This window comes from Telopea speciosissima, chromosome 8, assembly GCF_018873765.1.
Source record: "Telopea speciosissima isolate NSW1024214 ecotype Mountain lineage chromosome 8, Tspe_v1, whole genome shotgun sequence".
Classification (NCBI taxonomy): Eukaryota; Viridiplantae; Streptophyta; class Magnoliopsida; order Proteales; family Proteaceae; genus Telopea; species Telopea speciosissima.
In genome coordinates this window covers 18,139,850-18,153,416 of record NC_057923.1, presented here as the reverse complement: position 1 = coordinate 18,153,416, position 13,567 = coordinate 18,139,850, and the positions used below count along the sequence as shown (strand labels likewise).

Sequence of the window (13,567 nt, the reverse complement as noted above, 5' to 3'; positions counted from 1 at the left end):
AACTACAAAAAAGGGAGAAAAAGGAAAGCAAACAATGAAATTCCTGAACTGCCTGACATGAACCACTTGATGGCCTGCTTAGGCTGTGAATGACATCTCTATGGTCGATGATATACATATTTTGTTCTGGGGTCCACAATAAGACCCTTTCCTCCATTGACTTCAAGATCATGCCTGCAAAAACCAGCACTCAAGGCTATAATCCACAACTCCAATTCCTACCTACTATACAAGGTGTGATGATCCCACAATCTCTCTCCCCCATTCGCCACCAGGGGTGGTGGGGAAGGGGAGAGAGATTGATTATTTTTTTTTTTTAGAAACAGCCGGGGGTTGGATCATTCAAGGAAAAGGGTCCGTAGTCTGATGATCCAAACAGAATCCAAAAGAAATATTTCAGTTTATTGAAAGATCTTTCAAGGGAAAAGGCACATGGGTTAAACTGTCCAACCACAGTTAGATTGCCTGATCAAACAGTCCTTTAAAGCACTGGTTTTGATCATAAGCAAAGGGTGCAACTTGGCCCCACCCATAAACAATGGGGCCTCCTGAAAATTCATCAATTGCGCAACTCAGCCCGGTTTGCACCCTTATTATGCAATAAAGCAAAATCCCAACACTACCTTTCCTTCTATATGAGTTAAAAAGAACAGAAAAACTCAACTGGAACACAAAATCAGGGATTGTCAACTGCTCACGAGGAACATATCTGAACAGCTGCAGAAGCCGATCAACATATACAACTTTCTTCCATACCTAAAGAGAAAAAAATTAGCTTCAGGTCCCTTCCAAATGCAGGTAATTACAAAATGAAATTTATATATTTGACAAATTTTGCTAATGAATTGATAAATGAGGGAAATGTATAAAGACGTACCACAGCATCTACAAACAATTGCAGAGCAAAGATTGCTGTCTTCAATCCCAATGTTGGATGAAGAACATATATTGCCTACATGATAGGAGAAGAAATCAGATTCAGAGAACAATGAGATCCTAGTCAAATGTTTAAGGGTGTGCATACATGAAGGTTACGCTGGTGCTTCCGACCAAGTATTTGTTGCAATCTCCTCATCCACCCCAGGTCGGGTTGACTGTTTAACCCAAACAAAACAAATAATTATAGAAGGATGAACTGCAGTAGAGAATTTCACAGGTTTAGAACTAAACAACGATCTTTCGCCATCTTAAATAGTAGTAATGATGAATACTTGAAGCGGAACAAAAGGCCATAAATTGGCAGGAAAATCATAAAGGGGCAAGATAGAATAAAAACTATTCAAAAGTATGCTCAGTTCTTTGTCAGGCAGTGCACTTGATAGTCTTTCCTGGTAACTAGTAAAGTCGGGTGAGGTCAGCTTCATGAGATTAGTATCGTAAGTGTTTGAGTTGGACTATGATACTTATAAACACGTACAACGTTCTGTTTTGAGTCTATTAAGTGAGTGATTACGAATCCTTCAATGAGTTTAAGAACTTTAAAAGGTTCTATATATGTATACCCCCCCCTCCCACATTAGTCCCTTGCACCGGGCCAGCGTATGGTTATTCAACGCCAGACAGACTAAGTTTTATACTTTTATAATCAATGCATAAGTTAAAAGCCTCACATTATTACATGTTCTGTAAGACAATCATATCAAACTTACAGCTGTAAGGAGGCTGCAGAGTGAAAGTAAACAATAGTGTACGGCTTCTGCATTATGGGCTCAAACTCCTGAAAATTTTAATTGTCAAGGAACAGTTTCAGTCTAAAGACTTACAGAGACTTAGCATAGCAATGGAAATTGCAAACAAAATCACAATGCCAGAACAAAAGAAGAAAGAAGAGAACCATGCATCTGGCAACATTTAATCAAGAGAGAGGAAGGGATGGAGGGTTAGCAACTCGTGGATCCTCATCAGGACAAGGAGGTTTTATGAGCTAATAACCCTGCACTGCAGTAAGACATGATTTGATACCTTTACCACGTAAAGCACAAACCGCTCCAGATCAAGACAACGAAGCAGAAAATGAGCGCCAACAACAACCATTACTGGACGCCCCTCACTGTCCACACCACCACGATAACTGAAATAGCAAAACGAAAAGCTACATAAAATACCAGAATATCAAAATAGCACCATCCCTAAATGACTCCAAAGTTAGAACTTTCCATATGGTAATAGCATGAATATGATTTACTACTTAAAATGATGACCTATATAACTAATGACATTTAGTAGGCAGCGCAAGGTGACTCCCAAAAGCAAAATGATTGCCTATATAACCAATGACATTTATTAAACAGTGAAAGATAAATATATTAACATACCATGGGAATGTGAAATTACATCATCTCTATAATTTGCATGCAAAGAAATTTATAACATGAATACTTACACAATCTTCATTTCTGCAATTTCAGAAAGATTAAGAGAATTTGCTTTAGCGAGATATCTAGAATGAAGTGAGTATTCTTCAGCGGCAGACAATGGAGGACCACCAAGATCACCAAATCCAAGCAATTTAGCACAATTGAAACTGTTTCGTGCTTGAGCAGCTTTCTCCCATTGCTCCTTACGTCTCTGATCTGGATCTTTAATTTGGGACATAAATGCAGGATCCAGATGGGATACCAAATAAGATGAATTCCTGTCAACATTATTATATTCCGGTTAGTTCATTCAACCAATGAAGAAGAAGAGACAATGCAATCAAATATGGATTTCACAGTAGACCCAAAGAGCCCAAATTAAAGAAAAAACTCTTTGGAGCAAGCGAAAAGCAGCTTTGAGTATATTGTAATCTACACTGCACACACAAGACAATATAACAGAGGTCAAAATATCCACAAAGAGCTGAAACAATAACAGGGGAGAAATTAATTGGCCAATAGGCAATACATGTCCGGTGTTCTCATCCTTTCATTTCAATGTATCTAAAATACCTTGAAATTCTGTGCTGCAGGGGTAGTTTTAAATTAGAAACTATAACTGATCCGGTTATTAAGTCATTTTTGTGCTCAAGGTCTAAATGACCAGCCGAATAAACCTAATATGATTGGTGATTCTCACAAATCAATACATTGACCACAGTTGTTTATTTTCCAAGTTTCCTTGGTTCTAATCTAAAGAACCTTTATCATAGATATCATACCTAAACTGTCCAGATAAACCAAGAGCCCAGAGAAACCTCTATTTAACCAACCACTGATAATCCTTCAATAAACGTTCCAACTGCCTTCAACAACTCATTATAGAACCTTCTCGACATCTTACACCTACATGTCCCCACCATAGTCTTTAAGTAGAAGACCCAAAGCCTCTCAATTGGCTAACTGATATCCCTACAACCATATGTCTCCATTACATTTCCTTTATAAATCCATATTTCCTCAAGACTGCACCATGCCTGATCTGGAAAAAATACTTAATCAGGGATGTTACTATTGATTTATTGATGCACTAATTTGTTGAATCAAACTTACACAGCTAAAACTAATTTTGTTAGACCAAGTTTACTATGTTAAAGATATCCAACACTTTAAAAAAAAATACAAAATCAGAGCCTTAGAGGTGTAAAAGGAAAATCAAATGTGTTCCTCTATTGAGTGTGAAAGCTAACATATTCACTAATATGATGAATGAACTATTTTATTTCAAAATTATTTGGTATATTCATAGAAAAGCTGATCAAGTATATAATCTGAAGATCTGCTTTCAGATTATAAACACATTTATTTTAGTAACAGTGAGCATAATTCCACATCAACTACCTTACTAAAATAGCTAGAACAGAAAAGACCCAATTCCACTAACCGTCTCATTGTCAATCCCAGATCACTGACGGGAAGATCTGCTACATCCGTGGTGGGTTTAGGAGCTGAACTAGTTACAACAGGCAAAGGTTTTATTCTGATCTTCCGTTCATCTAATATTGTCTCACCATTCTCATCCCCAACATCCGCAGGAAGCTTTAACACCGCAACTTCCTCCTCATGTCTATCCCGAGGGAAGTAAAGTGGAAGTAGTCTGCATGGTAGAATGGATTAAGGGAATGAAAATGCTATAAGTAGAATAATTGCAGTATATACCAAATGTAATTGCCAATAACAATACTATTTATTGGCATAATTTCATTCACATAGTCCAGCGCAGAGAAGCTTGTCTTGATGGTCCACCTAGATATGCCACATGGTAGGATATTGGGGCAATTTGAAAGATTGGATAGATAGGGCAAGGTGGGGCAAAAAAAGATTGATCGGGTAGAGAAGCTTATCTCAATTGCCATGGAGGACTTTTGTCCTCACTTGTTCATTTCTTCATTTTTTTATAGGAAAATAAGGCGGCGCTTAGTTTACTCAGTTACCTTATTCAAATAAATGGAGCATACTACAATAGTAAAGGAAACAGTGGAACTGCACCTTTTATATATCTCAGTATCAGATGATGTGGTAGTACAGAAAACAACAGCCATTATTTTATCTTTCTGCTTCTCTAGAAACCGTCTAACAGTCCCTGATTCCAGATGAAAGATGAAATGAGAAAAGAGAATGGTGTAACTGAATAAATCCAAAATTGAGAGAAACAATTAGAGATGCAAAGAAATGAGTAAGGGGGAAAACACACAGACACTTGTATATGCACACATATATATACACACAGAGGCCTGGTCCATTAAAGATAAGTCTTGCTAAGTAAGGGGACTATAGGGTGGAGTTGTCGTTGGATTTCCACCCAATGGTTGATCATGACGTATACATGTCTGGTACTGTGTCCTTTAGACTGATTTTTTAGTGTATCCTACCTTTGCCCTTGAGTATTTTGCTTTCTTTTTTTAGCTATATTTCTTGTAGTTCACAGTTCTGCTTTTGTGAGGTAAATAAGTATGCTTCTACATATTGCTGCTAACATAAATCTAGATCATTTAAAGCAGCCTTTTGTAGATACAAGAAAGCAGAGGAAAATGAAATAAATAAAATAGCTAGAGATTAGGAGAATGGCTTACTTATTGCCACATGTGCAGCTGGTTCACGAGGATAATTTTTAGCCTCTGTATATATACATCCCATAGCTATGCTGCACTCAGAGATGTCAAGCTAAATTAAGTTGCAGTAACTTCACAATGGAAAGGATGAACCTAAGGAAGTTCCAAGGCTGCTAACCTCTGAAGTTCATTCTCAATAAGAAGCTCAAGGCATGAGCGATAGCAGTGACTCAGAGCATTCTCTGCAGCAGTATGATATTTGACTGCATACTTAGGACCGACAGTATGTATAACCTTCCTGTAACCCATGTTAAAAGAAATTTCTGGTTATATCATCAAAGCATGCCTCAACTCGTACAGAGAAAAAATGAGCACAGAAAAAGAAATACAAATTCATGAATGATAACGTCCTGCGCAGCACAATCATACAAATGCTTGATCAGAAATGCGAATTTCATGACTGTGTCAATAGGAAATGTTGGCTAACAAATACTGGTTATGCAACCTTTAATTATGTGAAAACATCACATAAAATGGTTCAGTCAAAATGCTTTCATATCTAAAGCAGCTAAGATGACCGGCCTGGTGAAATTCACCTTTACGAGGAAGGAAAAAAATGTGTGCATTTACAATTTCAAGTTTTGATTTCTCATACTTCTAACCAAAGATGTAACATAATTTAGGAGAACTTGTTTAACACTTCAACATGGTTCTTTTGCTCTCACACTTAACACTTATAACAATCTACTCAATTGGATAGGAAAAAAAATCAACAATTTTACACCTACCGAGCAGGAAGATCATATGCATTTGTAACTTTTGCCATTCCTGTCCGGCAACCACCCTGTGAAGCAACATAGACATAGAATAATTGCCAAACGTTGACAAAGAATACATCATAAGAAGCCATGGCAGAATCAATGAGAAAAGCATAGTTTTAGTGTGTTTTATTTTTCCAATTTGTTTTATACTATTTACTTACTAGTCTAATAGTTTTCATGTAATTCAATTTATCCTGTTACAACTTTTATGTCTTTCTTGTTGAAATATAATATCATAATAAATAGGAAAGTGAATTAGAAACATGTCCTCATGTGCAAACATGCTGTAGACCATCAGCCCAGACTGGAAATTAAGGATTTCACACCATTATGTAGTCTATCATGTATGGAGAAGATCTTTGAATGTGGTAGAAACTAAAAAGAATAGCACACCAGCTAATGTTCATATGGAACCGCAGAGTACATAATGCAACTGACAATGGGGAATCGTAAGTACTAAAATTTGCGACTGGAAAAATCTATAAGTTCAAGACAACCAGCACAAGAATACACAATAAGTTAACATTGTTACCATATCATCTTAACCAAAGTTCACTAAGCATTGCAACTATTTGGGGACAGCTTCCCTCCATACTATGCGGACCACATATTCTGTTAAATTATACGCACTGAAGTTTTTACTCACTATCTTGAAAGATGACCTTTTTGGACTCAACTTGTCCTCTTAGATACATCAACTTGCACTATAACTTTGTTACATATATAGAAGATGTTGTGTGTTCCAGGTTTCCAACACTGACATCTGTAACACCCCATGGCCTCATCTTGATGCTAAAACAAAACTTTCTCATACTTCTGTATAGCACTAAAAAGCCTAACAAAATCAGGCATTATTAAGTTCTTTGCAAGGCATGAGCTGCCCCTTCACCTCTCTTTTGCCAAGAAGTTTTATTTAGAAAAAGGAGAGGAGAAAATATCATTTCAGGCTTAATTACCAGTGTCGCACATTCTTCTGCAAGACCAGGTCCAGCTGCAGCATGCAAACCAGGGCTACTGTGTGCTTCATCCAAACTCTGCAAAAAACATACTTGCAAAATGAGTCCACTAAGTGGATTCATTGGTAATTATCATAATGTGAAATATTTAAGCCAGGGATGTTTCATAGAAGACTACTACATTCTTTCGAATAGACACTCAAATTCCCCATAATCCCAAGTTGCAAAGTAGGAAATTAGAACTTTATTACAATTTCTTGTTGTGCCGAGCAAAAATCATGAAGATAAGGAAAACATGATCATATGTGGGCTCACCTCATTGGCGGAGTTAACCACTGCATCTACCTCAAGATTCCAAGGGTTTCCCCGCCAAAGATATATCTTGGAGTTGATTTCATGGTCCACCGGAAACCTTGAGACTATCCCATTGGAACTAGAACTACTCTCTGCTCCAGGAGAAGACGTTAGAGGATCCGAAAAGTACGAGTTAGGATAAGAAGGATCCTCATTGTCATACCCCAAAGAGGACCTCTGTTCCGTGTCGCTCCAACATGGAACTTGATCGAGACATACCACATAGTCCCCTCTGTCCGTAGGTATCCCTCCACTGTCCGTAGGAAGCCCACCCCGGGGAGTGGCCGAAGCCACACTGCGATACATCCTTCGAACCCAGAATCAAATCTTTACCACGCCGTTACCATATAGGTGGAGACAATTTCCATTTTCTTCTCCTCTGGACAGGGCCAGAATCTTTGATTATACCCCAATCATTTCATGAAATACAGACTCAACTGAGACAAATGGTTCAAAGTGTAAACCCTAATTGATAACAAGACTCACCTGCAAAAACAAAACACCTAACTTACAACCAACATATTACCAATGAAAGGAGACAAAAACAGCATCTTCTGATCATCAAAACAAATATATTACACAAAATTATTTAACCGAACAGAATGGTATAAAGAGGTCTACCATCATTAAATGAATAACACTTCTCAACAAATCAACAAATGAAATCAAGAGCCAAAATCCAAACACGAATTTTAAAGGAACAAAAGAACACAAGGAAATTCCTATTAATCTTCGCAAAGCTTTCACAAATCCAACTCTTCCGAATTGAAAATACACCAGCAAACTGGACAATTATAGGTACTTCGATCCTATAAATATACTCGGGCAAAATTACCACAAAAATATGAAATGAAAATGATAAGAACGAAGCCCTAACAAACAGTCGAAAGTTAAATCCAGTCAATGAAGAGGAATTGAAAAGGAATCTGCAGAACAGAGGAAAAATACCTGTTTCTTGCAGACCTCACGATAATTCACAAGATTACGGTTGTTCTTGCTGTCTTTTAATGAGATTATTCAGAATTCGGAAAATCATTCGCATCTAGAGTTTTGGGATAAAATGAAATTGGATATTCATAAATACCCGCTCTGATATCTTCATTTAGAAATTACCCCTTCTAGGTTCTTATAATTTCAAAACCCACTTACTTGCGTATCGATAAGGGTGTATTTCGTTTTACCACAAACAAAAAAAAAAGATAAGATAAGGGTGTATTACGTGTATATATTGGTCCAGTTCGTTAATGGTTCCGACCCTAAAGGGTCAAGACCAAAACCGGACTAATAAGTTAATCTACTCCAAAGTCCAAACCTGAGATCCAGATTCCAGCCCAGAGTCCCAGACACAGTTGGGTGTGAAATGACCAAAACACCCCTGTCTTTCTATGGGGCGGGATGCTCATTCTGTGCCCGGTTGTGTCTGGATGCAGGCACACACTACAGCACACGACCAGGTGGCATTTCTTTTCCATAATTTTTTTTTTTTTGGGTAAACAATAAAACACTAGTTTCAATCACATGATATATACAACCTACCATCATTTTTTCCCAAATAGCAGAACTAGTCCATGGTACCTCTGGTTTTATATTCAATTAATAAGTAAGAACACCACCACCCTCATTATTTTAAGGCATGTTCTTAAGTTGGAAATCTCAAATGGACTTTTTAATTAACAGTTAAATCTTTGGTAAAATAGTTATGAAAAAAGAGGCATCAGTCAAAATTGAAAAACTAAAAAAATAAAAGACTTGATCTTAGCTCTTATGACCTTAAGTCTTAAGAATTATACTATATACGATTAGGATGTGGATTTATTCCGATTCCACCAGTTTTGATTTCAATAGATCCTAGTTGGTCTATCAGTTCTGGAACTGTTGGGAGACCAATAACTTAATCAGTAGGTCCAAAACCGGACCAATAACTTATCGGTAGAACAGATTGATTTTTTGCGGTCTGATTCTGGTCCCCACTTGACACCCTTATGTATGGATGAGGCTACTTCTTACTCACACCATTACTATTGACATAACTTACCACAAATAAATGCCTGGACAATTCCTAGGGTTGTCAATTCTAGGCCCGCAACAAGTAGCCCACACCGATTAGCCCAACTAAGCTTGACTGGGAAAACCCAGAACCAATCTAGACAATTTGTTAAACGTGCGGGGCTCAAGCCCAGACCAAACACTATCTGTTTGTTCTCGCTGCGAGGGTCCCCTACCCGATGGGTGCCTGATTGGTACCGACCGACAGCCTAAGAGTCCGATTAAGCCCGATTGTGACTAACTTGCTATTATTGTAGATAAAATTTGATGAATTTTCTGGGTGTAAGAAGCAGACAACTATATCAACAATTTGAAGACATGGAATCATTCTAAACCCCTATCATCAATGACCTTTTACATTAGTCAAGTGTTCAATTAGTAAAACATTAAGCTCTATACCCGGACTATTATCTAGTTAAAACAGGCTTTTGAAAATTAAAGCATTATTAATAGCACATTTAAGGCCCATTAGAGACTGTTTAGATATGAATGGCTCAATAGCCTACTTAAGGCCCCATCTAAAACCCATTTAGCTCGACTAGTGGTAGCCCGATTAAAGACCAGTACTCTTTTTTTTTGGGTAACAAACTTTTTATTCAGAAAAGAGTGAAGGGCTCATGGAGTCCGTGTTACAAACATGAATAAGCCATGGAGAGGAAATGGGCCATAGTGTCTTGCACTCCAGAGACACTGCCCTCCGTCCCAATGTATCAGCTATGGTGTTGATAGTCCTTGGAATAAAGGCAAAATTACATTGAAGAAAGAAAGAAGATAGGTAGTGTATGTCCTTTGCCAAGTGAATCGCCTCCAGCGGTGGGTGGGGGGGGGTTATCTTTCCAATTAGAATATGAATCAGCTCCTGATTATCCGATTCAATGATAATATTGTCGAACCCATCTGCTATCACCTGAAGCATCCCTTTTCTAATAGAGAGACCTTCCCCCTGTAGAATAGAAGCAAATTGTATTGGTTCAGAAACCACTATCAAAGGATTCCCTTGCGCATCCCTGATTATGAATCCAATACCATTCATATCTTTGTTGGCTCCAGTCGAAGCATCACAATTCAGCTTGACGAACAAAGGGGGGGGGGAACAATCCAGGAATTTTTTACTACCTTGGTAGTGGTGTACGCTGAAATCGTTGTTGATGGTGCTTTCGACAGATGGGCCTTCCAGAATTCTTCAAAGGCATTGATAGCCATGTTACATACCTCAATGGGAGTCACCGCCGAACTATTATGAAAGGATTCATTTCTGGCTTTCTAAAGATACCAGCAGACAAATGAGCACAGACTAATAATTTGACAACTCTCCTTCTTATTCCTCATTTGAAGATCCTTCCACTTCGAAATCCAATCCACCAAAGTTGGAGTAGCACTGAACTGGAAGTTAATTGTTATGGGGCAAGCGAACCACACTGCACTGGCAAAGGGGCAGTCAACCAAAATGTGATTTGCTGATTCAGGAAAGAAACCACATCTATGACAGTGTGGATCCCCTGGTATTTGACACCTTTGTAGGGCTTCACCAATGGCCAAGCATGCTGCGTAGGCCTTCCAAAGGAAGGTTCTTATCTTCGGTAGTGTGATGATATTCCAAATTAGCCTCCAGCCGTCTTGGGGAACCTTTGGTATTGTAGTTAGCGTTGAGGAAGAAGGCTTAGTCAATCCTTTTGCTCGCTGCTGATTACATAACATATGGTAAGCAGATTTAACTGTGAGCTTCCCATTCCTTGACCCTGCCCAGATTTGATGATCCTCTTGGGGAAAACGTGACGGTTGGATTTTTAGAATCTCCTTAATATCAGAGGGGCAGAAATACTGCTTAATAATCAGATGAGAGACATGTGAAATCAAGCAGTTAAGGGGAGGAGGATGCTGAATCTTAAAGCTTGGAGCATTAGACAGCCATTGATCTTCCCAGATTTTTACTTGCTCACCATTACCTACAATCCAACAAATACTTTTCATGAGAACAACCTTGCCCACCATGATACATCTCCAACCCCATGATGGATTGGATCCTACTCGTGCTTGAAGGGATGATTTTTCAAGGAAGTAAATCTGTTTCATAAATTTGCTCCAAGGGGAGGTAGGGTGCTACCAAATTCTCCACGCTGCTTTCGCCAGCAGTGCTTCATTTTGAAGCTTCGGGTCTCTAAATCCCAATCCCCCTGTTTCCTTTGAATTACACAGCCTATTCCACCCAATCCACTTGATTTTTAGTGAGTCCTCGGAAGATCCCCAAAAGAAATCAGAAGAGCTTCTTTCTGATTTTATTATGATGCGCCACGGTAGTTTATAGTGGGAACCCACAAAATTATGCATGGCTAGAGCTGTGGACTTTAAGAGGGATTAAAGATCAGTACTCGACTGGTCATTTATAATGGGATCATGCCTTGTCCATGAGGGCTGATTACTTAAACAGGTTTGTCACGGTGCGAGGTGCTATAGTGGGGGAGACCAATTAGGCCCGACCGAAACTGGCCTAGACCGTTGACACCCCTAACAATTCCAAAGTTCATCCCTGAAGTAGGGATGTAAAAGTATAGTTGATGATCCAGGTTCGTTTCTCATATGCATCCATTTAGGGTATCCATATCCGGTTAGAGGGTATCTAGAATCGAATATAGATAATCCAAAACATAATCTATAAATTAAGTAGCTAATGATCTTGATGGTTCTTAAATTCGATAAGTTCTAGAGAATGAAAGAACGAGCTAAGACTACTAAGAGATATTGATTGAGAAACAATTGTATCCGCCAGGGGGGGGGAGGAAGTCCGGGTTACACAAAAGTTAAAAATGTAAATGGATAGTCAAAAATCTGGATTTGATTCGCATCCATATCCGTTTAGAAATATTTGTATCCGATCAAGGGATATCCAAATCTGATCACATCCGATTTGTATTTGATCTATTTACATATCCACCCCGAAGTGACTCAAGCTTCAGTCTCAAAGCCTAACTTAGGGCCCGTTGTAGAAGCTATAGTGTGGAAATAATTGCCAATATTCTCTGAAAATGTAAAAGAGACTGGTTGATGGCAAAGGGTTGAGATTTCTCACTTTACAAGGAAATTCTTTATGACTACTTGTCTGTCCACCCCATCTTTTTCAAAATTCTATAAAATTTATAAGATTTTGAAGAAAATGTGATGGAAAGTTACAGTCATATTGTTGCAACTTGCATGCGTAATGGACATATTTCCAAAATTTTGGAAGTAATTATAAGATGGATTAGTGAATCTGGAATCCTGCACTCAAACTCTTAAGTCCATGAGTCAAGATTTTGCATTGTCTCTCACCCTTTCGCGGTATATTAATCTATCGTCTATTGGTCATCCTATTTAGCTTTGATCCATCATCTTAGGACTATTGTTTGGGCATTGATCAGTTCTTCTCTATAATTATAAAGGGAGAATGTTTTCTGCGTGGGTCACAAGGGCCACGCCCACGCACAATAGGGGCCGGATTGATCATCGTGCCCCCATGTATGGTGGAATAATATTTTGCTACTATGGGCTTTTGGGTTTTCTGGTTCAACTTTGGAGTCGGAAGCTAGGGGATTATTGCAAGGATTCCAGAGTGCAAAAGAACTAGTGTTTGAAGAAAACAATTTGGACTAACAGTTTGCAGCTAGTAGATTGGCTGATGCAGGGTACCGAGGAAGGATGACCATGAAAGATGAAAATCCCACCCCTGTTGATGTTTTCGCATGTGTTCCCATTGGCCCCGCGCTAGCATAGGAGCCATGCTCTCAAACAGAAATTCTTCCCCTTAAGACAGGTTTTTTTATTGACATAGCCCACTGTTTAGCTTCCAAGACTAAAGGGAAAAACTTTTAAACGTGATTCATAGAGCGCCAATTTTTTATATAGTTTCTTTGAGTCTTGCATCAAATTCTGCATATTTCTTTTGATTTTCTTCTGCAAGAAAAGGGGGATTTCTCTATAATCTTAAAGCTTATGTAATAGAGTAGGAAGGTGATGGGATGAGATGAAACCATTGAATCGGGTAAGAAAATCAATCTGAGGTAGTTGAGGACCAGGAAATGATTCTAACCCAGAGGAACCCGAGAGAAAACCGATATTCGCTGCAAAACAAATAACCTCTTTCAATGATACAAAAACCACAATCAACAACGAAAGGAACATATTTATGAAGCTGGGTGTACCTGGATTTGACCAGAGAAGAATCGCAACTGAAATAGCCAATGGAACAGATCTCTGAAGAGCTCGATATGGTGATCGAGGAAGACAGAACAAGAAGAAGAAGATGAGAGAGGGTGATTGCAAGTAAAATTCCAAGCGGGTATAGCACCGAACCCAAATTTTATCTTCTTTTGAGGAACTTTGACATTGTCAGCCTCAAGGGATGAAACATTGGGGTGGAATAGGGAGTAGAGGGTTTGAGAAAGCAA

At 38.6% G+C, this 13,567-nt stretch overlaps 1 protein-coding gene across 4 annotated transcripts; it reads right to left on the bottom strand.

Annotated features, from left to right (window-relative positions):
• LOC122671653 (protein GDAP2 homolog) lies at window positions 1-8,082 on the bottom strand. 4 transcript variants are annotated; one of them, XM_043869005.1, is made up of 15 exons: window positions 8,049-8,082; window positions 7,062-7,586; window positions 6,747-6,824; window positions 5,758-5,813; window positions 5,148-5,267; window positions 4,991-5,061; window positions 4,407-4,500; window positions 3,802-4,014; window positions 2,384-2,635; window positions 1,963-2,071; window positions 1,650-1,717; window positions 1,025-1,094; window positions 878-952; window positions 665-756; window positions 1-174 (listed from the first exon to the last, which is right to left on the bottom strand). In XM_043869005.1, exons 2-15 carry the CDS (start codon window positions 7,404-7,406, stop codon window positions 99-101), a joined length of 1,719 nt encoding a protein of 572 aa, XP_043724940.1. In that variant the 5' UTR covers window positions 7,407-7,586; window positions 8,049-8,082; the 3' UTR covers window positions 1-98. The 4 variants fall into 4 exon arrangements, with proteins under 4 accessions (XP_043724940.1, XP_043724941.1, XP_043724939.1 ...); XM_043869006.1 differs by lacking the exon at window positions 8,049-8,082 and having other exon boundaries at window positions 665-747; window positions 7,062-7,613; XM_043869004.1 differs by lacking the exon at window positions 8,049-8,082 and having other exon boundaries at window positions 7,062-7,612.
• Window positions 8,083-13,567: the final 5,485 nt, after the last annotated feature.

Excerpts from the sequence above, each read along its gene's own strand:
- LOC122671653 (XM_043869005.1), bottom strand. The coding sequence starts at position 7,406 with ATGTATCGCAGTGTGGCTTCGGCCACTCCCCGGGGTGGGCTTCCTACG. Across the intron at positions 5,268-5,757 it reads GCATATGATCTTCCTGCTCG|GAAGGTTATACATACTGTCG; the intron begins GTAGGTGTAAAA and ends CATGGGTTACAG. Across the intron at positions 4,501-4,990 it reads AGCTGCACATGTGGCAATAA|GGACTGTTAGACGGTTTCTA; the intron begins GTAAGCCATTCT and ends ATCTGGAATCAG.